Consider the following 24,308-nt stretch of genomic DNA (forward strand, 5'->3'; position numbering starts at 1 on the left):
ATGCAATTGAATTTGAACAGTTATCAATTTAAAGCCAACTTAAAGATCATGTATCCTGCTTGTTTTTTAAGCTTTAAATATATACCTTTTGGTAAAGAGAAACAGCAATTCCATTGCAAAATATAAATATACTGTACCTTATGTATAGTTTGAGTTGTCATTTTAATCTGAAGTATTTTTATAGTGTTCTGCTTATTCTGCATTGGGTACTCTTTCCAAAGTTGTATTTTAGAGAATTAGGCAAGCTATGAAATGACAGGAACTTAACATATTGCAAGTTTAAATGCAAGACAGCACCTAGATAGCAAGTGCTAGTATTTCTAAATACTGTGTTACCATTTACAAGATGCCAACTCTTGCCCCTTCTTGCAAACTACTAGGACACCTGTATGTAGGAGCTGATAACTCTTGCAAGCAGTGGAATTTAGAAACTTTCAGGGACAAGTTAGTTTTATTACATTTTGAAATTCTAGAGTGCCACTCAGCCTTCCAGATTAGGTCAAGAATGACTAAAATAGTTATTTGCTACAATTTGTGGAGTCACTCAAAAGCAGTCTGCAGACTGACTGATATCATGCTACTTAGCAGGAAGTCAGTGCATAGCCAGATGATGCCATATGGCATCAGTCTTGAGTTTTATGCTTGACCAAGTTTTGTGGTGTTTGGGGAGCACGGGGTGGGGGGGGGGGAAGAAGAGGAGTCAATCTTTAGTCTTTTAAAGGAATTTTATTAACCTCTGTCCTACCATGGCGATAATCATTGCTTTCTCTGTAGTTAGATTTCAAGACATTATATTCAAAAACAAATGATCTCATTCAACCCACCCAATAAATACCTCTTCTGTACAAAGAGTAAAGTCTGGTGCAATATTAAGAGGATCTGACCTAAAAATGAAAAGCACTTCAGATAAACTTAATCAGGGATTTCTAGCTTTTTCACTTGCAATAAAAATAAGTTTTACAAATACTTCATGGGATTGCATTTATTTTCAAATATTTAGATGCCAAAGTGTGCCAGCATCAGATGCGGTCTCTAGGACAAAAAAAACTTGAGTACACAGTGAACATCTACATGGTAGAAATTGGCATTTTCTGCTTGTGGGGGAAAAAAGTAACTAGCCTATTCAGCAAGAAAAATTTGTACTGGAATGTCAGTCACTATGCTAGTTACCCCCGCAAAAAACTTTATGGCAGGCCCCCTTCAGCAGAAGTTTTGTAGGGTCTCTTCAGCCTTCTCTCTCCACACACAAAGCTGAACATTTATGGAAATGCTGATAGCATTCTGTTCAGCAATGAGAGGGTGACAGCATGACACTTTACTAAAGAGATATATTCCAGAAAATAAGAACTTCAGTTTAAGGGTGCCAGTGCTTTCATCCTCAAGGAGGATAATTTATTTAATTAGAGCCCTGCAAATCTGCAGATATCTGCTTTATATCCACGGACCATGTTTGTGGGTCAGATGTGGATACAAATTTCAATCTGCACAGGGCTCTACAGAGAAGCCATTTAAGTTGGGGCGGGGAGGGGAAGAGAAAGAATTGCTTCATAACTGCATATTGTGGAACATTCTTCCCCCACTAGAATGGGAACACACTGAGGAATAGAACTGCAGAAAGACATTTACATATTCAAATCCTAATGCCTTTCATCTGAGCACTCATTTATGTATTTAAACAGTTAACACTTAGACACTGTGATAAGATGTGAAACTTACTAAAGTCACTGAGTATTGAAGGGAAATCTTGGATTTTGAGTATCTATGATTGAATTTGGTCAGAGCCCCGACTCTTCTGAAAAAAGTGCCACAAGTTTTCTAGTGACCACATTTTCCATCTCATTCAGCAATCTAGCCCAAATAGTCAAGAACTGATTCAGCCTGGACCCAGAGGAAGGAATGCCATCTACACATATCTCTTCTTCAAATCAGGATCAAATCAACTTAACCCATCACAGATCCCAGAGAAGCCATCAAGCCAAGGCTGTGATAGCAACAGTCATCATATCCAGGTGTAGTCAGTGAGCCTATTATGTGTAATCCACTATTATAATCCAGGCAGGTTGTGGAATCTCTATCACTGGAGATTTTTAAGATCAGGTTGGACAAACACCTGTCAGGAACAGTCTGGATAATACTTAATCCTGCCATGAGTGCAGGGGACTGAACTACATGACCGCTCAAGGTCCTGTGATTATTCACTTTTGATTTTTCCCTTTTAAAGGGAATTAAATGCAGAAAGTGATATCAGTGCTTCATGGTTGAACTTTAAAAATTCAAAGAGACCAAACAATAATAAAAATGCTGAGCTGTGGTTCCCACAGCAACACCAGTGGGTAAATGGTAATGTCTAGGATGTAAAGATACTGTGTTCAGTTAAGCAGAATTATGGTCTACATGGGAACCATGTTTGAGTCAGCTGGTAAAAATGTAGGTCTCTACCCCCTACCTCAGAATTGGTTTTAAGTCACACTTAAAAGTAATACTAGATCATGCTAGCCTTGTGGATCAGTACTGAAAGCCCCATTTCTATATTCTGGAAGGACCTCAAGATTCCTGCCCCCCCCCAGACTTCCAAAAGTGATTGGCTAGTCATACTAAAGAAGACAAGGCTAGAACATTAGAGAGAGTTATTGATAAGTGTTACAAAGGAACCAGCTAAATACTATGAAGTACTGTCACTAGTTTCTCAGATTTCTTTTTCCATGACCACTGAGATCACACCATTGCATAAATTATGCTTTTCATAAGAGGAAGTGTGGCTTGACTAAAGTAGAAAATGTGTTCTCAGCCCACAGGATGGAGCCCCAGATGACAGCACTGTTTCTGGGGGATTTATTTAATAGCACCTGCTGTAGCCTAGCTGGAAGCATTAGACATATTCTCAGCCAAAGTCATTAGATATTCTGCTATTTTATGCCACTCTCTCTTTTGGTTTAGATGGGGAAACTGTCCTTTGATTCACAAATAATCAGAGATGACACCCTATTGACCAGTTTCCTAAAATGAAAGGCAGGATAACACGAGTTTCTTGAAGCTACAGACCCAGACATGGTGCATCATATGGTTACCAGTTTCCACGGTCAGTCAGTGCCAGCCACAGGCTAGAGAACTAGGCATGAGGGCCAAGGCTAGATAGTGGATCAGGATATTGAGTTCCTCAGTTTTCCTTCACCAGACCATTTAACCATTGGTAGGATCTGAGTATTTAAAATGCAGAGGTCGGAGGAGACAGCATATTCCCTAGTGCGAAGTAGCAGGCATGTCATGTCCCACTGTGGCCAGTATCCCCACCCACATCGAGAGCACCCGGCTGCGGACGCAGAGAGGAGCCGGGAGAGCGGGTTAAGAGGTCCGGGCCCTGCTCTCACAACAAGGGACGCTGAGTGGGGGTCGGAAGGGGGGGGCAAAGCACCTGCTTGCGGCCCATGCATCTCAGAGAAGTATGCTGCCACACAGTCAAGCGCAGCCTGGCAGGGGGAATCCCCACCAAGCACACACATCCCCACCCTACTCACCACCAAGCGTAGCGGAGCAGGTCTCCATTTGCGAGGCCGCAGGCCGCCACGTAGCAGCGACCTGCAGCCGCGAGACAGAATTAGCGCCGCGGCCATGAATGACACTGCTTCCCTGTCAGCTGCTGCAGCTTACTCCCAGCAGCACTAGGGGGGATTTGAATGCCCCCTCCCCGCCATCTGGCCGCCCGGAGAATCATGGGGAGACAGAGCCTGACCAAACTTTGCCAGACCGGGTGCAAAGTGACCACCAAAGCCCCGAGCTAGGGCGGCCCCCGCAGCTAACAGGCAGAGATGGGGAGACCCATTCCACCCCGGCGGGGGGGGCTGCCACTTACCCGGACCGACCTCACCTCGTGGCACCAGACTATGTCAGCGGAACAGAAGCCTTTCAGAACCTTGCGGTCAGCTGGAGTTTAAATCCCCGGTGAGCCCGCCCCTTTGGAATGCCGCGAGCCCCAATCAGCGTTTTGCTTTGCAGCGCAAGACAGAAGCAAGAAGGACCAGGAACGCGTCAGAAAGGAAGGGGGCGTGGTTATCTCCGGGGTGGGGCGGGGCAACGGGATTCACAGGGAGCGCCAAGTTCAGGGGAAAGGAAGGAGCTGGCCTGAGGCTGCGGCTCCCCAGTGACTCCTCTGCTGCGTCGCGGTCCCTCATGCAGCGGAAGCCACAGCCAGGGACAAGGGGATGGGAGCGGATACTAGGATCCTGGAGAACGGGAGGGAGGAGAATGTAAATTAATGAGGAAAGGGTTCAGCTTGTCCCCTGCTGTGCACAATCTTCCATGGAGTCTTCCACTGCTATTGGACAGGGCCTCAGAATTGTCAACCCCAAATGTTTAAAAATCACAAATCAGTTAAAAACCAACCAACCAAACCCCATGAGATTAATTTAGAAATCATAGGGATTTTTTTAAATGGTACCTTTGGGGCTCTTTTTATTTGCCTTTTGGTTGTTTAGTCTTTCGGATGCACTCAGTTCACGTTTTAAGCTTCTCTTCACAACCATGAGGGCAAGAAAATTAGAATTTGTTTTTAATAAAGGTGAAATTCTTATGTAATTGCATTATTCCAGCAGTTGGGTCTTTACAAAAAACATCAAATATTGTGAGATTTGCAATAAAGTTGTAATGTTGGTTACCCTGGATAGCTAAACAGTCTGTTCTAACGATGATGCCTATTACTGGGCAGCTCTGTCAGCACTGCATTTTCTGCATTGAGTATGAACTAGCATGGGGTTCCAATCCACCACCTCCTTTATTAAGAACAATAAATATTTTGCCTTTATATAGTGTTTCATCCACAGATCTCAGGGCACTATATAAAGATGTCAAGTATCAGAGGGGTAGCCGTGTTAGTCTGGATCTGTAAAAAGCAACATGAAAGCTTATGCTCCAATACATCTGTTAGTCTTAAAGGTGCCACAGACTTTCTGTTGATTTATATAAATATGATGAGGTGTAATCATCCCTAATTTACAGATAGGTTAACTGACCTAGAAAAGGGTTAGGTGACTTGTTCAAGGTCACACAGCAAATCAGTGGCACAGACAGAGAACTCGAGTCTTATGGCTCTTAGCCCAGTGTTATATACATACTGTTGAGTGTGTGTAAGTGAGAAAGAAAGATATTACACTGAGGTTTGTGCATGTCAGTCTGAGAAAGGAAGTGAAAGATCCCATGACAGCCTGTATTTTGTGAAATAGGGCCTGCGGTGGAAAGTGCTGGCTCAGTAGCCATGGAGTTCTCATTTTATCAGTAAATAGGTACAGCATGGGTGGCAGTGCTGAAAAATTCCCCAGGGTGCCTTCAACTTTATCTCAACCTCAACCTGTTTCTAGGGGTCTTCATAACCATTCAGTCTTTGGCCTCTGCTGAAATTATCAATGAATGCCTCAATCCTGCAAATTGTCCCATGCAGGTGGACTCCTGTGTTCATGCAGAGATCCACTGAAGTCAGTAGGGCTCTGCACAGGCGCAGGACTATGTGCAGAGCCACTTGCAGAATTCAAGGGCAAACGTACACATTAGTGCAACAGTGAGTGATTTCTGTAGCTGAGAACACCTCCTCTCAGCGAAATAGACTTACTTCACTTATTAAGCAGCAAAGATTTCTGTGGCACCTTATAGACTAACAGACGTATTGGAGCATGAGCTTTTGTGGGTGAATACCCACTTCGTCGGATGCATGTGACAAAGTGGGTATTGACCCACGAAAGTTTATGCTCCAATACGTCTGATAGTCTATAAGGTGCCACAGTACTCTTTGCTGCTTTTACAGATCCAGACTAACACTGCTACCCCTCTGATACTTCACTTAAGACACCTAAAAGCCATCAGATCAGCACTGAGTTTACAATGGCACCAATGGTGTCGTGCCCACACTCAGAGGGGCTCTGGTGCCCAGACCATGCCCCCCTGCTCTGAGGCCCCACCCCCACTTGGCCTCTTCTCCCTGAGGCCCTGCTCACTGCTTGCTCCTCTCCTCCCCACACTGCTCGCTCCTCTGTGCCCCCTCCCCCACTGGCTGCTCGCTCCTCTCTGCCCCCTCCTCCTTGCCCACATGCAGGCCACTGGCTTCTGCGAGCGGTGGGCAGGTCCTGCGAGTGGTGGGCAGGGCCTCAGGGAAAGATGCTGAGTGGGGCAGGGCCTCAGGGCAGAGCAGGGAGCGGAGTGGGGCCACAGTCCAGGTGCTGGGGCCCACAGGTTAATCCAGCCCTGCATCAGATGTTTGATCACTACAGATGGGAGATGGATTTAAACTGGTGACCTCAGCTGAAAGATGACAAGTTCACTTGAGAGCTCTATGGATCCTCTGAGGCCTCCAGTCCCCCAAACTCAAAATCCAAGATGAAAATTTGTACCACTTAGATTTCAAGCACTGGGGAACTGAGGTTAGCATTTCATTATGTGTGTGCGGAGTGCCTAGCAAAATGGGGCCCAGATCCCTTACTGGGATATCTTGGCGCTGCCAGAGTACAAATAATAATGAAGTGATACCAACTGAGCAAAATTAAAATGAATCAAGAACTTAAGATCCTGTTTCATAGAGGGCTTGGTCAGTATAGCTACGTCTCTCGGAGGTGTGGATTTTTCACAGCCCTGGGGATGTAGAGATACTGATGTAAGGTCCTAACGGAGACCAGGCCTCAGTTTCATTCTGTTCTGGTGTCGGGGGCTCTTTGTATTTCAAGTCTATAGGTAGGTATGGCCTGACATGAATAATTAAATACATGGGGGGAGGCCTTAATTTTTTGGAAGATAGGATTAGGGAGTTAAATTATAAAGTTGAAAACAGGATGTTTATGCTAAGTAAGATAAGTAAATAGGTCAGTAGACTAAACAGACAGGCGCGGTCTACACTAAAATATTAGGTTGGTTTAACTACAGCCATCAGGGGTGTTAAGTTCTCATGTAGACAATGCTAGGTGGACAGAAGTATTCTCCTGCCAGTCTAGCTACTGCCTGTCAGGGAGGTGGATTATCTGCAAGGACGGGAGAACCCCTCATGTCGGCATAGGTAGTGTCTAGAGCACACTGAAGAGCTACAGTGGCACAGCTGCAGCAGTGTCACTGTGTCCCTGTAGCCTTTTAAGCGTAGACAAACTCTAAGATCAGAGGGAGGACAATGAGGGAACCATTACTAGGAACAAGATAAGAATGGACAAGATATGTCAGGAATGTAAAAATAAGTTAAAGAGTAAGTGGAGCATCGACAGAGCATGCCGCACAGTGATTGATTCCTGTAAAGTAATCAAGCCAATTTAAAATTGTATAATGCAATGCATAGGTGCCAACTCCGTGGGTGCTCAGCATGCACTGGCAGCCCCCATCAGCACCTCTCCCCTGCTGCAATCAGTTGTTCCATGGCTTGCAGGAAGCACTGGAGGGGTAGGAGGGAGGAGCGAGGGCTGGGCACGCTTGGGGAGGGAGCAGAACAGGACGGGAAGAGGCAGGGCAGAATGGGGGCAGGATGAGGCAGGGAGGGGGCAGGGCCTTGGGGGTAAGGATGAAGTGTGGATGGGGCCTGGGACAGAGCCGGGAATCACCCCTGGCACATTAGAAACTTGGAGCATATGATGCAATGTATAGTAAATGCAATAAGATGTGTACATGTAATAAGGAGCAGGGACGGCGTGTTTTATGGGCCTGTGGTGCCCGGGCTCCAGCAATATTCAGGGCCTGGGGGCCCAGCTCCACCAATGTTTGGGGCCTGGTCTCTCCCCTGGCCTCGCCTGCCGCACCCACGCATCTCCCCAGAGTGTCCCCTGACCCCCACTTGCTGCCCTCACTCACTTCCCCCAGGCCCCGGAGCCTGCAGCTCCACGCTGACTCTGCTCTGCTAGCTCCTGGCAGGTCCTGGGCACCACTAAAATTTCTACAAATCTGCCACCTCTGTTAAAGAGAGAAAGTTTTTGTGTAACTCTGGTGCTGTCACGTACACTGCATTTACTGCCCGCCTCCCCGCGTTTAAGTCTAATCAGTGAAGCATTGCTGTATGCCAGATAAAGATAACAAAGAGTAACAAAAAAGTTTGAAGTCAAACTGAATGGAAAGCCAAGTGGAAAGAGGTCTTGGAGGGAACCCCAACAAAGCCCAGCTCTCTGATTAATGAGCCCTGTCTCCCATTGATTGAGATTGATTGTTAGAGTGAAAGGAATATTTTTGTCATATATAAACTGATAGAAAATTGATTGTGTTGGGTTTATTTTGTTTTCTGCATACAATGGCTTAAGTGAACTGATGACATTTAGTTTAAAAGACTATCATGTGTAGGGTGAAATCCTTATCCAAGGAATGCTGTCTTTAACCTTTTACATAGTTCATGCCACGTCTGCCTATCAAAGAGATTCTTGTGCACCTACATACATAGTATACCTGCTGATAGTTTGATTACAATGACATTGCTTACCTTAAATATAATAATCTCAGGATAATGACTTGGAAGGTTTAAGGTACTGGTTTCAGCAGAGTCCTCTTTCCTTTCATATCTTCCGGTGACTAGGAAGGCTGCTGAAGTTAAAGTCTGGAGTTTGTACTTGAATCAATGAATATATCAGTATGTTAGTTACTCAAGCCAGCACATGCAGGGCCGTCCTTAGGATTTATGGTGCCCTAGCCGGGATTATTAAACTGGTGCCCCTGTGTCTTGCTCTTAGCAACACAAACATAAGCTTACACTATTGGAAAACTTGCCACATGCATGTTATTAAAACCAGTTTAACTTAATTAAGCACACTGTAATGCTGATGGACTAGCACTAAAGAAGTAGCATTATAGAAAAAATTCCGATTTGACAGAATGATGCAAATAATATAATTTTTTTAATTTGTCAACATTTTATTGGAAATTTATATGAAGAGCTATTGAAACAAGGATTTGTTTTTAATTAAAAGCAATCTTTCTGGCTTTTTTGGCTGCAAAATCAGGAATAATGTTATCATATGACAAAGACAAAGAGATGTCTTGTTTGATTGCAAGAATAGCAAGACCAGTCAAGTGTTCCTGACTCCTTGTAGAGCGGAGATTGTTTTTAAATGAGCTTTAGTTTTGAGAAACTCCGTTCTCCTGATGTTACTGTTACAGGAATTGTCAGTAGAATACGAGTGGCAATGTACACATTAGGATATATGTCAACAAGTTTTCCTGGTATGAATAAACTGTACAATGTCCATCATCGATTTTGCATGTGGCAACATTGATGACAGTGTACTCAATTCTTCATTCAGTTCAAGTCCATTTAAATCAAAATGATCGCCATGCTTCAGTGGGCTCTCTAGGTCAGGGGCCCCCAACGTGGTGCCCGAGGGTGCCATGGCACACACAGGGGCCTCTCAGTGCACCTGCATACTGGCTGGCGGACAAGCATCCGCCAAAATGCTGCTGAAATTCGGTGGCATTTCGGCAGCGATGCCTCTGGATGACACTGCTTGCTGCCGACAAGCAGTGTCATCCGGAGGCGTCACCGCCGAATTTCGGCAGCATTTCAGCGGATGCTCGTCCGCCGCCACAGTCCTTTGTCTGGTGACCGCCAGACGAAAAAGGTTGGGGACCACTGCTCTAGGTTCTTGCACTTTCTCATTAGTTGCTCTTGTTTTCCTATTTTGTTGAATTTAGTCCTGCTCAGCCTGCTACCAGCTGAGTGAATGGAACCCCAGGCTGACAGCGGGTTGAGTGGCTCAGTCTCAGGGTATCAGCTGCCGGCCTGCTCAGCCCGCTGCCAGCCTGGGGTTCCTTGTGGGGTCCCCAGGCCAGCAGTGGGTACTGAGTGTGGCTGGCGGCCGGGCCCCGGGTGGCAATGGGGCAGCAGCTGGAACCCCAGAGCAGCGGCAGGCTGAGCTACTCAGCCCGCCCCTGTGTGCCATCAAAAATCAGCTAGCGTGCCACCTTTGGCACGTGTGCCGTAGGTTACCGACCCCTGAGCATATTACAGTTGTTGGAGGGCTCTATTTAGCAGTAACAGGGCTATAGGAAAGTCAGTCAACATTTTTTGTTTCTCAGATGAAAACTGGCCCACTCTCTTCCCCATACCAAACTTGTCACAAATAATTGTCAACAACTTAATTTTCTGTTTTTGGCTAAGATACTGATTAAAAAAATATTGAAATTGAATTCAGGATTGTTAGCAAGCATTTTTGGTGAACAAATTTGTTAAATGACAATCTAAATGGCAACACAGTACTGCTTTCATGCTTGGCTCACCCCCTAGCCTGCTGGTCCAACAGCTGCAGTAGAGGAGGAGAGAGGTGGAAAACTGCAGGACCCCAAAATCCACCTCTTGCATGCAGAGTGGCAACAGCAGCAGCAGCAAACCCTCAGGTCTGCTCACACACCCATGGGCACCACTGCCAGCCCAATGGACCATGGGCCAGGTTTTTCTGTAGCTATTGCAGCCCCTTACCTCAGTTTCCTCCCTCCCACCCCCTGCAGGTGATTAGGTTACAGCAGTGGTCTCCAGCCTTTTTGTGGCCAGTAACACATTCATGTTTTCAGAAGAGCATGGCGGGCGCCAACAATTTTTCAAGGCTTATTTTGTATTTGTACATTAAATAATACAAAAAAATATTTAATATTACATAATATATGAATCCAGAGAGAAGAGAGAAGCTGGAGAAAAGCCGTGAGGACAGAGAACACTGGTGCCCGCAGCCGTGGAGTACTCTGTCCCCAACAGGCGTGGGGCTCCAGATTCTCTTCTCTGCTGGGCACTAGGTGGGCCCCGCACCTGTCGGGGACCGAGAACACCAGTGCCTGCAGCCCCAGAATTCTGTGTCCCCGGCAGGTGCAGGGCTGCGGCTTCTCTCCAGCTTAAGCCACGGCCCTGCATCTGCCATGGACCGAGAACACCAGTGCCCGCAGCCTGCAGCCCCGGAGTTCTCTGTCCCTGGCAGGCATGGGGCCGCAGCTTCTCTACCCTGCTGGGAACTAGACAGGCCCCACACCTGCCGGGAACAGAGAACACCGTTCCCACAGTCTGAATTCTCTGTCCCCGGCAGGTCCCCTGCTGGGCACTAGGTGGGCATACATAAATGCCCCGGCGGGCGCCATGGCACCTGCGGGCACCATGTTGGGGACCACTGGGTTACAGCTTCCACATTTAAAAATGCACTCAGTCAACCTGCTGCTCCCTCAAGTCCTCCTGCTCGAGAGTCCAGGTGACCTTGCTTCCCTCAGGGCCAGGCTCCAATGATCAGTGGCCTCTAGGAGGCACTGCTCTAGGAGACAGTGGATTTAGAGGTTTCTCTTCATAGCACCGACAGCATGCAAGCATAAGACAGAACACAGAGGCTCTACTATACTCCTCATCCTTTTCTTCGCTCCACTGGCAGATCTCCCTTTGTCCTCCCCTATAAACTCTGTTCCACCTAGACTGCATGCTGTTACAATCCACACCTTCTGCATCCTGCTGACAGGATGCCGCAGCACCACAGTGAGGCTTCAGCTAACCTGTGGGAGCACAAAATAAACCTGGATATCTGAATGATATCTCTCTCTCCAGGGCTGTCTGAAGGCTAGAGACAAGGTTACAGCTCTAGAATTAATATGTGGATTGCCAAAGTGTTAATGTCATTTTGGCCTGTTATTCTACATTGCAGTACCCTAATGTGGCCCTGGCATGGTATGTACAGGCAGCCTTTCTGGGATCTCAGGCTATGAACTGCCTTCCCCCTTCTGATTTGACTGACACAAGTGCGTGGTCTATCAGTAAGTTGTTTCTTCCCCAGGACTTGAGAGGACTGGTCCATGGGTTGCGGAGCCAGAATGTTTTGTAAAGTGTCCAACATGGGCCCAAAGTGGTTGGTTGCTGTACTCAAGCTTAAGGCCAGTCTCAGTAGTACTCTACAGTGGAGTGAAGATTTGCTCCTGTGTCCATCTGGTTCAGCAGTTGTCCCACTGCTCAACAGCCACAAGTCTACTTCCTGCTTCTGTCTGCTCCTCTTGTTCCTCTGGGTTCATAAATCCAGGAAACGGGTCCCGCACAGACAAAGATAGTGGAGTATTTGTAACGTGACAGAATGATGGATGAGAACTGCAGCAGGCAGGCAAGCCAAGAGTCAATGGCCTAAGAAAACGGGATGTGGCTGCAAATTAGTCCCACAAATTTGGGACACAGCTGTAGCACAGATCTTCACCTTGGAATGACCATGTAGCCCACAGGCCAGAACGTTTACCCTCTTGCCCCTTGATCTGAACTATGCATCTTTTTCCACCAAGTCAGATACTCTGCCCAGTCTGTCTTCAAACAAAGTGCCTAGATGCTGCTGTGAGTCTCAGGAGATGTCATTTTCAATTTCTCACAGTGTATGTTTTAGAGACTTGATTTCAGTCTTTTATAAACTGTTGATTTGCCAAAGTACTAGAGAAATGCTAAAGAGCATTGGACCACGCCACATGCTGTCAAAGTTTAAGTGCTTTCAGAAATAAAATGATCAACTTTCCTTCCATGTTCCAGCTCTGCTGTGGTGTTGTACTATGCCTGTTCCAGGCCAGTGTGGTTCCTTACTCCATCATTTTGTGAAGCTGCCCTCTACCCACTTTGAGGATCACATCCAGAATAAGCTAGGCTACAAACAAAACTCCCCTGTGATATTCACTTTGGGGTAGTGTCATCTTCCCACAGCTAGCTTACCAAGCTTTTCTTCTTTGCAAGGAAATACTGTCTGATTTTAAAATGGGCTGAGAGCAGAAGAGCAATGTATTTATATATGGAAACATGGGACATGACATATTGGACCAGATTAATGGTTCACTGAATCATGGCTTTTGTGTCTGCTTCTTCTGTCAGTTACATTTATAAGTCAAAAGTAACTTCACTGTAGTCAATGGAGTTATATCAAAACAAGTAAGGTAAGAATCAGGCTTCCATCTCCAGAAGAGGCCTACACTTAATGATTCAAAGGAAAATCAAACTCTCCTACAATGCACATAGCCTGCTGGGGAGAGAGAATTGAGAAATACAATGGGAGCAGGAACAAGATAAGTGAAACATCTGGACAACAGAGGGAAACAATGGAAGAAAAGGACAAAACAGAGAAATATAGAGAAAAGTGAAAAAGACAAAAATATAGAAATAGCAAGAAAATGGATTAAAAGTGAAGAGGCAGAAAGCAGAGGAGAAGAAAGGAAGATAATAAAAATCCATCTCAGACAGTTTCTTGGGAGTCTCTGGCAGGGGGGGCTGTCTCCCAAGAAAAGCCAATTAAGTTCTCAGACGTGCAGGAACAAGAGACCAGGGCTTCATCACACAAACAAAGGAAGGTTTAAGGATTGTATGAAGTGCTGCTTGCGGGGAGAGGGACAAAATCTGGAGCATCTCAGACAAACTGAGACAGATGACAACCAGATAGCCCATTCCTGTAGGGCTGAATGTCCTGAGCACATTTCTCGTCATGTCACACACATCTTTCATAACAGGGATGCAATCAGAAAGCCAAAAAAAGCCCATTGAAATCAGCGAACAACTTCCATTGACTTTAGTGGCCATTGGATCAGACCCACAGCAAGTGAAGCTTATGCATAATTCTCTTGTATAGTGTTTTTCAACCAGGTCCCAAAAGGCAATCATAGGAGTCACCAGGCATTGAAAAATGTTGTTAGAGTTTAAAGCAAAGAAAATCTCACTCCCCCACTCCCCACACACATTTACCCTTCAAGGTCAAGTATTAGCTGTCATCATCTTGAAACACATACAAACCAACTATATAGTCTTATCATTGTTATCACTGACACTTATTTTTTACTCCTCTTCTTAACGTAAATGTAAGGAGGTCATGACAATTCAAATAAGGGGTTGCCAACCTGAAAAGACAAAGAAACACGGCTCATGTAGAAATGTGAGGCACTCAATGCCAGCTCCCCATATCAGCATAGAAAAAGATGTGAAGATGTGTGAAATTGCCTGGAAAATACATTTGCAAAGTAAGCCTAACAAAGTGTTTTGTCTTTGTGACTGATGGTCAAAATCTCCCCTGTGCACATTATTCTCGCATAGGGGAGGGGAAAATCGATGAATAGCAGTTTGTGGAGTTTCTTTGCCATTATTTCTTGGGGATCAAAGTTTGCCCCCTATGGAAGTGGCCAGGGATTCTGCTTGAAACAAGAAACATCTGTGTACTTGTCCTTCATCCATATGGCCCAGGAAGCAGAAGGTTCCCTCTCTCAACCCTAGGTGCTCCTGGTGCCTTTTTCAGGGCAGCCGTAATGGCATTTCCATTAGGGCTGTCAATTAATCGCAGTTAACTCAAAAAATTAATTGTGATTAAAAAAATTAATCATGATTAATAGCACTGTTAAACAATAGAATACCAATTGAAAGATATTAGATATTTTGGATGTTTTTCTGCATTTTCAAATATATTGATTTCTTTTCCAACACAGAATACAAAATGTACAATGCTCACTTTATATTATTTTTATTACAAATATTTGCACTGTAAAAATGATAAACAAAAGAAATAGTATTTTTCAATTAATCTCATACAAGTAGTGTAATGCAAATCTCTTTATCATGAAAGTGCAACTTAAAAATGTAGATTTTTTGTTACATAACTGCTGTCAAAAACAAAAAAATGTAAAACTTTAGAGCCTACAAGTCCACTCAGTCCTACTACTTGTTCAGCCAATCGCTAATACAAACAAGTTTGTTTACATTTACAGGAGATGCTCCTGCCTGCTTCTTATTTACACTGTCACCTGAAAGTGAGAACAGTCGTTCACATGGCAGTTTTGTAGTCAGTGTTGCAAGGTATTTATGTGTCAGATACGCTAAACATTCATATGCCCCTTCATGCTTCAGCCACCATTCCAGAGGATATGCTTCTATGCTGATGATGCTCGATATAAAATAAAGTGTTAATTAAATTTGTGGCTGAGCTCCTTTTGGGAGAACTGTATGTCTTTGGCTCTGTTTTACCTGCATTCTGCCATATATTTCATGTTATAGCAGTCTTGAATGACCCAGCACATGTTCATTTTACAAACACTTTCATTGTAGATTTGATGAAACACAAAGAAAATACCAGCGTGAGATTTCTAAAAATAGCTACAGCACTTGACCCAAGGTTTAAGAATCAGAAGTGCCTTCCAAAATCTGACAGGTGTGGAGAATGCTTTCAGAAGTCTTAAAAGAGCAGCATTCAGGTGTGGAAACTACAGAACCCGAACCACTGAAAAAGAAAATAAACTTTCTGCTGGTGACATCTGACCCAGATGATGAAAATGAACAGGCATTAGTCCACTCTGCTTTGGATCGTTATCGAGCAGAACCCATCATCTGCATGGACACATGTCCTCTGGAATGGTGGTTGAAGATGAAGGGACATATGCACCTTTAGTGCATCTGGTACGTAAATATCTTGCAACGCTGGCTACAACAGTGCCGTGCAAACACCTGTTCTCACTTTCAGGAGACATTGTAAACAAGAAGCAGGCAGAATTTTATCCTGCGAATTGTAACCATACTTGTTTTGTCTGAGCGATTGGCTGAAGTAGGATTGAGTGGACTTGTAGGCTCTAAAGTTTTACTTTGAAAAATAAAACAATGCAGTTATTTTTTGTACATAATTCTACATTTGTAAGTTCAAATTTCATGATAAAGAGATTGCACTACAGTACTTGTATGAGGTGAATTGAAAAATACTATTTATTTTGTTTATTACAGTGCAAATATTTGTAATAAATATAAAGTGAGCACTTTACACTATGTATTCTGTGTTGTAATTTAAATCAATATATTTGAAAATGTAGAAAACATCCAAAAATATTTAAATAAATGGTATTCCATTATTATTCAACAACTTGATTAATCATGATTAATTTTTTTAATCGCTTGACAGCCCTAGCAGCAAAGAATCCTGTGGCACCTTATAGACTAACAGACGTTTTGGAGCATGAGCTTTCGTGGGTGAATACCCACTTCGTCAAATGCATGTATTCACCCACAAAAGCTCATGCTCCAAAATGTCTGTTAGTCTATAAGGTGCCACAGGATTCTTTGCTGCTTTTACAGATCCAGACTAACACGGCTACCCCTCTGATACTTGACAGCCCTAGTTTCCATACACAAAGAGGAAAGCAGTATAAGTTTCTCCATGTTCTGTTTGCAATGACTCAATGTTCTGCCCCACGATGCTACCACTTTATAATCTAGGGCGCCTGTACTACTTGAAGGATGCTTCTGTGCTACTTGATGCTTCTGTAGGGTATGGGAAGAAGTGGAAGGAGCATGCTGTGGAGGTGGCACTACCTCCTCTCATGCAGCCCAAATAGTATTTGCGTGTGCACCCTCTCCTCCACAGGAGCAACAAGTGGAGCACGTGGAGCCATTAACACTAATGGATATTTAACATTATTACTAAAACAGTAAGAAATATAATTGCTGTGTTGGCCACCAATCCCTAAACAAATGTAATATGATATTGGATATATGAAAAACTGTAGTACGTTATCCTAAATAAAACCAATTAATTGCAAAGCTTAATAGAAAATTGAAAGTCAATAATGGAGCACTGTGCATTTTTCTCCGTGTGCAGTCATTCATAACGCACAAGGAAACTGCTAGCACAGCTCCAAGGAAGTAACAAAGTAATTTAGTCATGAGGACCGAATATTGAAAGTATGGCTGTCGATTAATCACAGTTAACTCATGCGATTAACTCAAAAAATTAATGATGATTAATCACAGTTTTAATCGCAGTGCTAAACAGTAGAACACCATATTAAATTTATTAAATATCTTTGGATGTTTTTCTGTATTTTCAAATATATTGATTTCAATTACAACACAGAATACAAAGTGTGCAATGCTTACTTTATATTATTTTTATTCCAAATATTTACTGTAAAAGTGATAAACAAAAGAAATAGTATTTTTCACATTACCTCATACAATTGCTGTAGTGTGATCTCTTTATCGTGAAAGTGCAACTTACAAATGTAGATTTTTTTTTGTTACATAACTGCACTCAAAAACAAAACAATGTAAAACTTTAGTGCCTATAAGTCCACTCAGTCCCACTTCTTGTTCAGCCAATCGCTAAGACAAACAAGCTTGTTTACATTTATAGGAGATAATGCTGCCTGCTTATTTACAATGTCACCTGAAAGTGATAGGCATTCAGATGGCACTTTTGTAGCAGGCATTGCAAGGTATTTTACGTGCCAGATATGCTAAACATTCGTATGCCCCTTCATGCTTCACCACTATTCCAGAGAGGACATGCTTCCATGCTGATGACCCTCATTAAAAAAATAATGTGTTGTTATATTTGTGACTGAACTCCTTGGGGGAGAATTGTATGTCTCCTGCTCTGTGTTACTCACATTCTGCCATACATTTCCTGTTAAAGCAGTCTCAGATGATGACTCAGCTCAAATGATGACCCAGCACATGTTCATTTTAAGATCACTTTCACTGTAGATTTGATGAAACACAAAGAAGATACCAGTGTGAGATTTCTAAAAATAGCTACAGCACTCAACCCAGGGTTTAAGAATCTGAAGTGCCTGCAAAAATCTGAGCTGGACGAGGTATGGAGCATGGTTTCAGAAGTCTTAGAAGAGCAACACTCCAATGCGGAAAAGAACCCGAACCACCAACAACAACAAAAAAATTGTCAACCGTCTGCTGGTGGCATCTGACTCATATGATGAAAAAGAACATGTTTTGGTTCACACTGCTTTGGATTGTTGTCAAGCAAAACCTGTCATCAGCATGGACGCATGTTCTGTGGAATGGTGGTTGAAGCATGAAGGGACATACGAATCTTTAGTACATCTGGCATGTAACTATCTTGCGACACCAGCTACAACAATGCCATGTGAATGCCTGTTCTCACTTTCAGGTGACATTGTAAACAGGAAGAGGGCAGCATTATCCCCTGTAATGTAAACAAACTTGTTTGTCTGAGCGATTGGCTGAACAAGAAGTAGAACTGAGTGGACTTGTAGACTCTAAAGTTTTACATGGTTTTATTTTTGAGTGCAGTTATTTTTTGTACATAAGTCTACATTTGTAAGTTCAACTTTCATGACAAAGAGATTGCACTACAGTACTTGTATGAAGTGAATTGAAAAATATTATTTCTTCTGTTTTTTACAGTGAAAATATTTGTAATAAAAATAAATGTACAGTGAGTGTAGTCTGGTTGTAATTTAAATCAATATTTTTGAAAATGTAGAAAACATCCAAAATATTTAAATAAATGGTATTCTATTATTGTTTAACAGCATGATTAATCACAACAAATTTTTTTAATCGCTTGACAGGCCTAATTGAAAGTGGTTCATGATCCTGCTCAACCCTAATACCGTGAGGATGTTCTATGCCCTCTATGCATCTGAACTGGGTTTATAGGAGGTAGAATCAAGACCTGTTTGGGATGGGCATGTACATTTGTGGAGTTACTTAGCTGCACATCATATACTTTGAAAGTATACAATACCAGCCTATGCAACACATGAGCCAAATAAAAGATTCATGATCTAAGTTCAGATTCATTCATATGAATGCAAAGGGACAGACCAGCTTGTTTCCAAAGGTGTATTTCCAGTTTACAAAACCTCAGGCATGTAGTATCAAAAATATCCACATGGTGGTCTCATGTGCCTGCAATGACGATGCCTTTTTCCATATGCAAAACTTAATATTTGTTTTTCTTTTCTCTCCTAGTAACAGAAAACATTCAAAACTCTGAAAACACCTGGGCCAGATTCCTTAAATTTTAAACACAATAACATAACAAAAAGCAAGCTTCAAAAGTTGCATTGGTGTAATTAAATGGGTTTCAAATCAGTCTAGTTGCACAGGTGCAAACCTGTAATGTAAATGCAGTTAAACTGGTCAGCACTTATGTAACTAGACTAGTTTAAAATTGAGTTCAATATTGCAACTTTTCTATAATAGTCCAAGCCTTTAGAATCTTCCCCTTATCTGGGACACATATGTCATACACTAATATAGAAAAAAGGAAGATTACCTCTCCTTCCCTTTTGCTATACTATGTATCTAAATGCTTGATCCTGCCGTAAAATACCCACAGGACTATCATGAAAACAGGGAAGAACCTGTGTGTTTGAGGGACTTTGGATTCATGGCATCTGTAAATAAATACATAAGATGAAAGGCAGTGGAGAATTAGACCTGTATTTTTTTCTCTGTAATGATGTAGTATGAGTGATGATCTTTGTGTGTCAAATAACCCTAGCACAATTTTAAACAAACTACTAATGCAGGTTAGGCAGTTAAAAATGTTTATTCAATTGTTTCAGAAGCCCAGGTGAGGGAGAACACAAAGGGCCAGGTTCAGCATGTACTTTAACCAATCACCCATTCCAGAGTGAGGGTTTACACCTCCCTTAATCTGTGACAGTCCAGCCCCAAGACTGACTACAGCAGAGAGGTTAGCAATGGAAGGGGGACCCCATGGTGTACAACAGGACAACACAGTGCTCTTTTTATAATAGTTACTTTAGTCAGTCAATCACACAACAAAACACACACTGTAATCTGGTAAAGGAGAGAGAGAGAGAGAGACCAACACAGAACACAAAGTATTTGCATGATTCACACCATGCCTTGTGGAAAAACCCATAACATTACTCATCATCCTCACCAGTGTCATCATCCTGCATCACACAGGTGGGGATACACCTTTTATGATGTATTATGCTGCTGCCCACTAGTGTTCATACATATTTATGAAGATTTTTACCCTTTTCCTTATTTGAACTTCCACACCCCACTACGTCTGGGGTGCCCTGTTTTCCATTGGCTAACATGTTAGTTCCCCTTATGCTCATTAGTATTAACATCACCTTATCACCATCATAAAAGGCAGTAGCCTTAAGGAAGTCTCTCACATTTCACCCTGGCTACCAACAGTCATCTTGTGGTGTCCACTGATCTTTCCTACACATTATTATCCAAACTCAATAGTTCTTTTCAAAACATCAGCATATTGCAAACATAGACAGAAGCTCAGCACGTTTATTATTAACTTACTTATCTTTATACTATTGCCAATTTAGCCTAAATCCTGAAGCCTATTTTGGCAAAGCTAAATATTTTACAAGCCTGAGTCCTGTAGGTCCTGTGTTACAGCATTAATTAATACTTATATTTCCCCACTATATCCTAAATACACCTGATATCTTGTGGCCTTAGCTACAAGTACTAGTGTAAAATGGCTGTAACACCACAGCTGAATTTGACCCAAAGAACAGAATTTTTTGATACAAAATGTTGGAAGCAGTTGCAGCATTTCACTCTGAGATGTGCCTTTCACTCCACTGACATGCATACAACATGTTAAAACATACAGCTCTCAGGGAACGTAATCTCTTGATGAGAGGCAACATGAATTGACAGAGGAGAGAACCACAGAGATTACATGATCTCTGGAACTATTGGAATTTAAAACATTTTTGGTACATGGAATAATATTCCTGGTTTGGGGGAGGTTTTGGATCCTGGTCGTTTTGTCTAATCCAGTCTTATCTATCTAGGCATTTATATCACAGTCATTGCCACGATACCAGATTCTCTTCCTAAAATAACACTGTTTCCAGCTGAGATGGACAAAGCTGGTGCAAGATACGACATTGATATCTGAAGAGAAGAGCAAGGCAAGTTGTACATGTAAAACATGTAGGCTGGTGTGAGAGGGCAACGTCCTGCTCCTGTCTTCTGCTCTGTCTACACATACTATTCAGAGATCTTCAGTTGTTAAACATCACTGTGTAGTTTATTTACGTTGCTCTTCCCACCACCTTACTGATGCATACACAATGTCATTTACAGTCTCAGTTTCTCCTCAGCCATCTGCCAAAGAGAGGGAAGAGGTCTTTCCACCCAGAGATCCTTCTTGGTTCTGGCTCTCCGACTCTGACCCTCTCCTCCAGCACTGTCTTCCTATGCTTTCTTCTACCCTCTGTGTTGATAGGCTAATTAGTGCTTTAATCCTCCCCAGCCCATTCTAATCTGCTAATTAGGCACAGTCAGGTGTGTGTGTGGGGAATCAATTGGTGTTTACGTGATCAGAGTGCAGGCTCAGGTGTTGGTTCCCTGCACTCTGTCACAGGTGGAATCCATAAAAGAGCAAAGGGGAATAAGGAAAACAAAATGGGTTTGGTATCACATGGGCAACTATACCTATGGAACATCTGCAAACAAGTGAAATACAACCAGAGTAGGCCATGATCTAGTATAAATCCCATCATCCTTCTGACATACAAATATGACAAAGTTTTTCCCTTTACACACTTTTCTTATTCAAAAGAATGAATGATGTCCAGTTTCCCCTGCAGCCCCAGAAGCTACATGCCTTCTGAAATGAATTCTTTATATTATACCATCTGTCTCACTGTGGTCTGCAATATAAACAAACAGCACAGAATGCTGTGAAAATTTAGTTAACAGTCCACAACATTTTATTTTTGATTAGTGGCATGAATGAGGAAAATACATTTTGGTTTCACTGCTAGACCTAGCACTCAGCAGGAAAATTACATGTCTGAAGGATATGTTCAAATGTACGCCAAACCTTGTGATGTTTCCAGATTACTCAACTTTGCCACAGGAAATCAGAAAGAAATATTTATATGCTTCAATGTATTTCTGAACTGCAGGCCATGGGATTTGCAAGTTTTCAGAGCTTCGAGCATAAATAGTAGATGTGTTTGTGCTGAGTGGAAGATAACTGAAACCATATCACATTTTCAAAGATGCTAACGACATTAAAAAATATAGTAGGTGATGAGATCAATGAAGTGGATTTTTCAGCCAGAATGAACCAACTGCACAGTTCGTTAATTTGGGTGTGAGTGGTGGGTCTCATTTATTTATTCTTTTTAAAATTAGAGAATGAATTGCGTGCTCATGAAAATGAAGACTAAGGGCCCAGTCCTGCTATGGGCTGAGCAAAGTCAATTCCTATTGCAGTCAATGGGAGAGGTGCGTGCTCAGCACCTACCAATTGGGTCCTAATGGTCCTGGCTTGAGCCAGTAGGTAGGCCCCATGCCAGGCTTCTCCACACAGTTCTGCCAAGGCATCTCACTTCTGGCCCTCAAACTCTGGGGCTATTCCAACCTTAACTGTGCCAAAATGCATGGTAGTTTTGTGATGTGCCCAAATGGAGATGAAGATGAGACCATGAATGTTTTCATTGTGTCCTCTCCAACTTTTCAACAATTTAATTGGACATGAATTGACACATTTATCCTACGTTTATTTTTACTATTCTTTATGGCATTTGCTTTGACTTAGGGCCTTCTGTTTAATTTTCATCATGCTTATTTCTCAATCAAAATATGACAAAAGCATTGCTTCCTCTAGGAATATATTCTGTGTAAGATTTGCAATGTGACATAATCCTTTTTCTATATTTTAATATATACAGGAAACAAACGTTTTCTGCTTCAGAGTCTATAACTTTTGATGGATGCTGAAGGAATATTGCTATAGTGCATGGATACAAATGGATTCCTATTATACAGGACCAATATTACTCTTAAAAAATAAAGATGGGCTCAGATCAATATCCTCCATCTGAATTTTGGTGAAGTCTTAATCCAGATCTGAAATTTGCAGTTATAGCCTCATCAGTATAATGGGCTTTTATCCAAACACTTGGAAATGTTTGGCTCCATACCTGAGCCACAACTTTCTAGCTCTGATCCCATTTTGCTCAAAAGGTCCCCAGTGTTAGTACATAGACATCATTATTCTTTTGGTGCTTAGTTACCAATAAGGTCCAAAGTCCTGAAGTCCTTTCATGCATAAAACTCCCTCTAAAGTCAACTGGATTTCTGTATCTTCAAGAACTGCAAAGTTAGTGACGGAGTGCTCTGTGGAAGTCTCCTGGAAGGTATCCTTACAAAGCTTTGTTCCTGTGAGTTTCACCACATTATGAAGGAGAGGGTGTTGTGGTACCAGATGTAGCTTTCATTTGCTGTCAGCAGAGATGTTTTTGGGAGGAGCACCTAAAAAGATAAAGAGAAAATCGCGAGCTATTTGTAACAGATTTCTAACTGTATTAGTTTTTTCCAGTCTTTTCCAGTCTTGTTTTAACTTATTCATCCTGCATTAATGTCTCCAATGTTGTCATAAATCTTGTGGTCCCAAACCGGCAGAGCAGTAACTTTAGTCAGATGGGTTTGAGGTTGAAGGATCAGACCTTGAGCAAGCATGAAGTGAGCCATCCTGGGTTCCTTGCACATTCCAAACTCCCACTGATTTCAGATGGTGTTTTGAGTGCAAAAGGAATGCAGGTTTTAGCCCCCAAAGGTCTGTTTCCCCTTTCCAAGTCACAAAATCTACATCAGGAATCACTCAAGTGTGTTTCAGAACCAAGGTTGAAAAGGAATGATACGTACATAATACTTTACAAACATTAACTAATTATACTCCTTGGAAGTACCATAGGTCCATAAGGGCTACACATGGAGATACTGACACACACACAGCTTGAGAGTCACATTTTCAAAAGCAGTCTCCAATTTTTTGTGGTGCCTCAGCTACTGGATGCCTATCTTGAGACAGGTAGGAGTCATAAGCTAACCACGCAAACACTGGGCACACATTTAGAGGCAGCTTCTGAAAAATTGTGTCTCAGAGTGACAACTAGGACTAAAAATCCAGAACTGCTGGCTCCCAGCCCATTGCTCACACTGCTCACATCACTTATTCCCTAAAATCACATTGTGCCTCCAGCATTTAAAATCAAGTCTATCTTTAGGTATGATGGGAAAAAACATATTATGGTGCCTGGGTGTGGTGCTGTGTCAGCATGTAGATGTGGAAAGATGGGGAGGAAAGTAGAGGGAAAAGGTCAATAAAACACAGTCAAAATAGAAATTGTGGCTAGTGCTAGTGTTTCAGCCCCAAGGGCTCTTTCAGGATGAAATACAGTACTTTTGTTTTCTTTTTCTTATTTCCTCCCTCCTCCTGCCAGCCTCAAGAAAGCTTCAGGGCTAAGGTGTCATCTGTAACCTTTTCCTCTCTCCATATTTTTTATGTCTGTCACACACTTTTTAGAAGATTCCTTCAAGCCCTGCTCCATCCTGCTGGGGGATCTGTGCTAAGCATGCTTGCTACACACATGATTTAAAATCTGCAGAACAGGAATTCCTTGCTGCTTTGAGAGGTAACATTCCTTTGTGTCAATAGACGTGTCTTGGGCCAGATTTCTCATGATGAATTTGGACATGATGCTGCAGCACAGACATCTTTTGGGTTCATTGTGCCCAGTTATCCAATACTGACCACCACTTGGTGAAATTAAATTAGCTTCCTGACAAA

General features: G+C 42.7%; 1 protein-coding gene across 1 annotated transcript in view; it reads right to left on the reverse strand.

The window, feature by feature from the left end:
* The window catches only part of LOC127044695 (cytosolic non-specific dipeptidase-like), a 26,516-nt gene extending 14,721 nt beyond the window's left edge, over positions 1-11,795 (reverse strand). Inside the window, exons 1-2 of the mRNA XM_050939766.1 lie at positions 11,697-11,795; positions 8,423-8,548 (exon numbers count right to left, since the gene is read on the reverse strand). Coding sequence (XP_050795723.1) covers positions 8,423-8,548; positions 11,697-11,795 — 225 coding nt within the window. The remainder of the gene's footprint in view (positions 1-8,422; positions 8,549-11,696) is intronic.
* Between the last annotated feature and the right edge of the window lie 12,513 nt (positions 11,796-24,308).

Source organism: Gopherus flavomarginatus, chromosome 2 (genome assembly GCF_025201925.1).
Source record: "Gopherus flavomarginatus isolate rGopFla2 chromosome 2, rGopFla2.mat.asm, whole genome shotgun sequence".
Classification (NCBI taxonomy): Eukaryota; Metazoa; Chordata; order Testudines; family Testudinidae; genus Gopherus; species Gopherus flavomarginatus.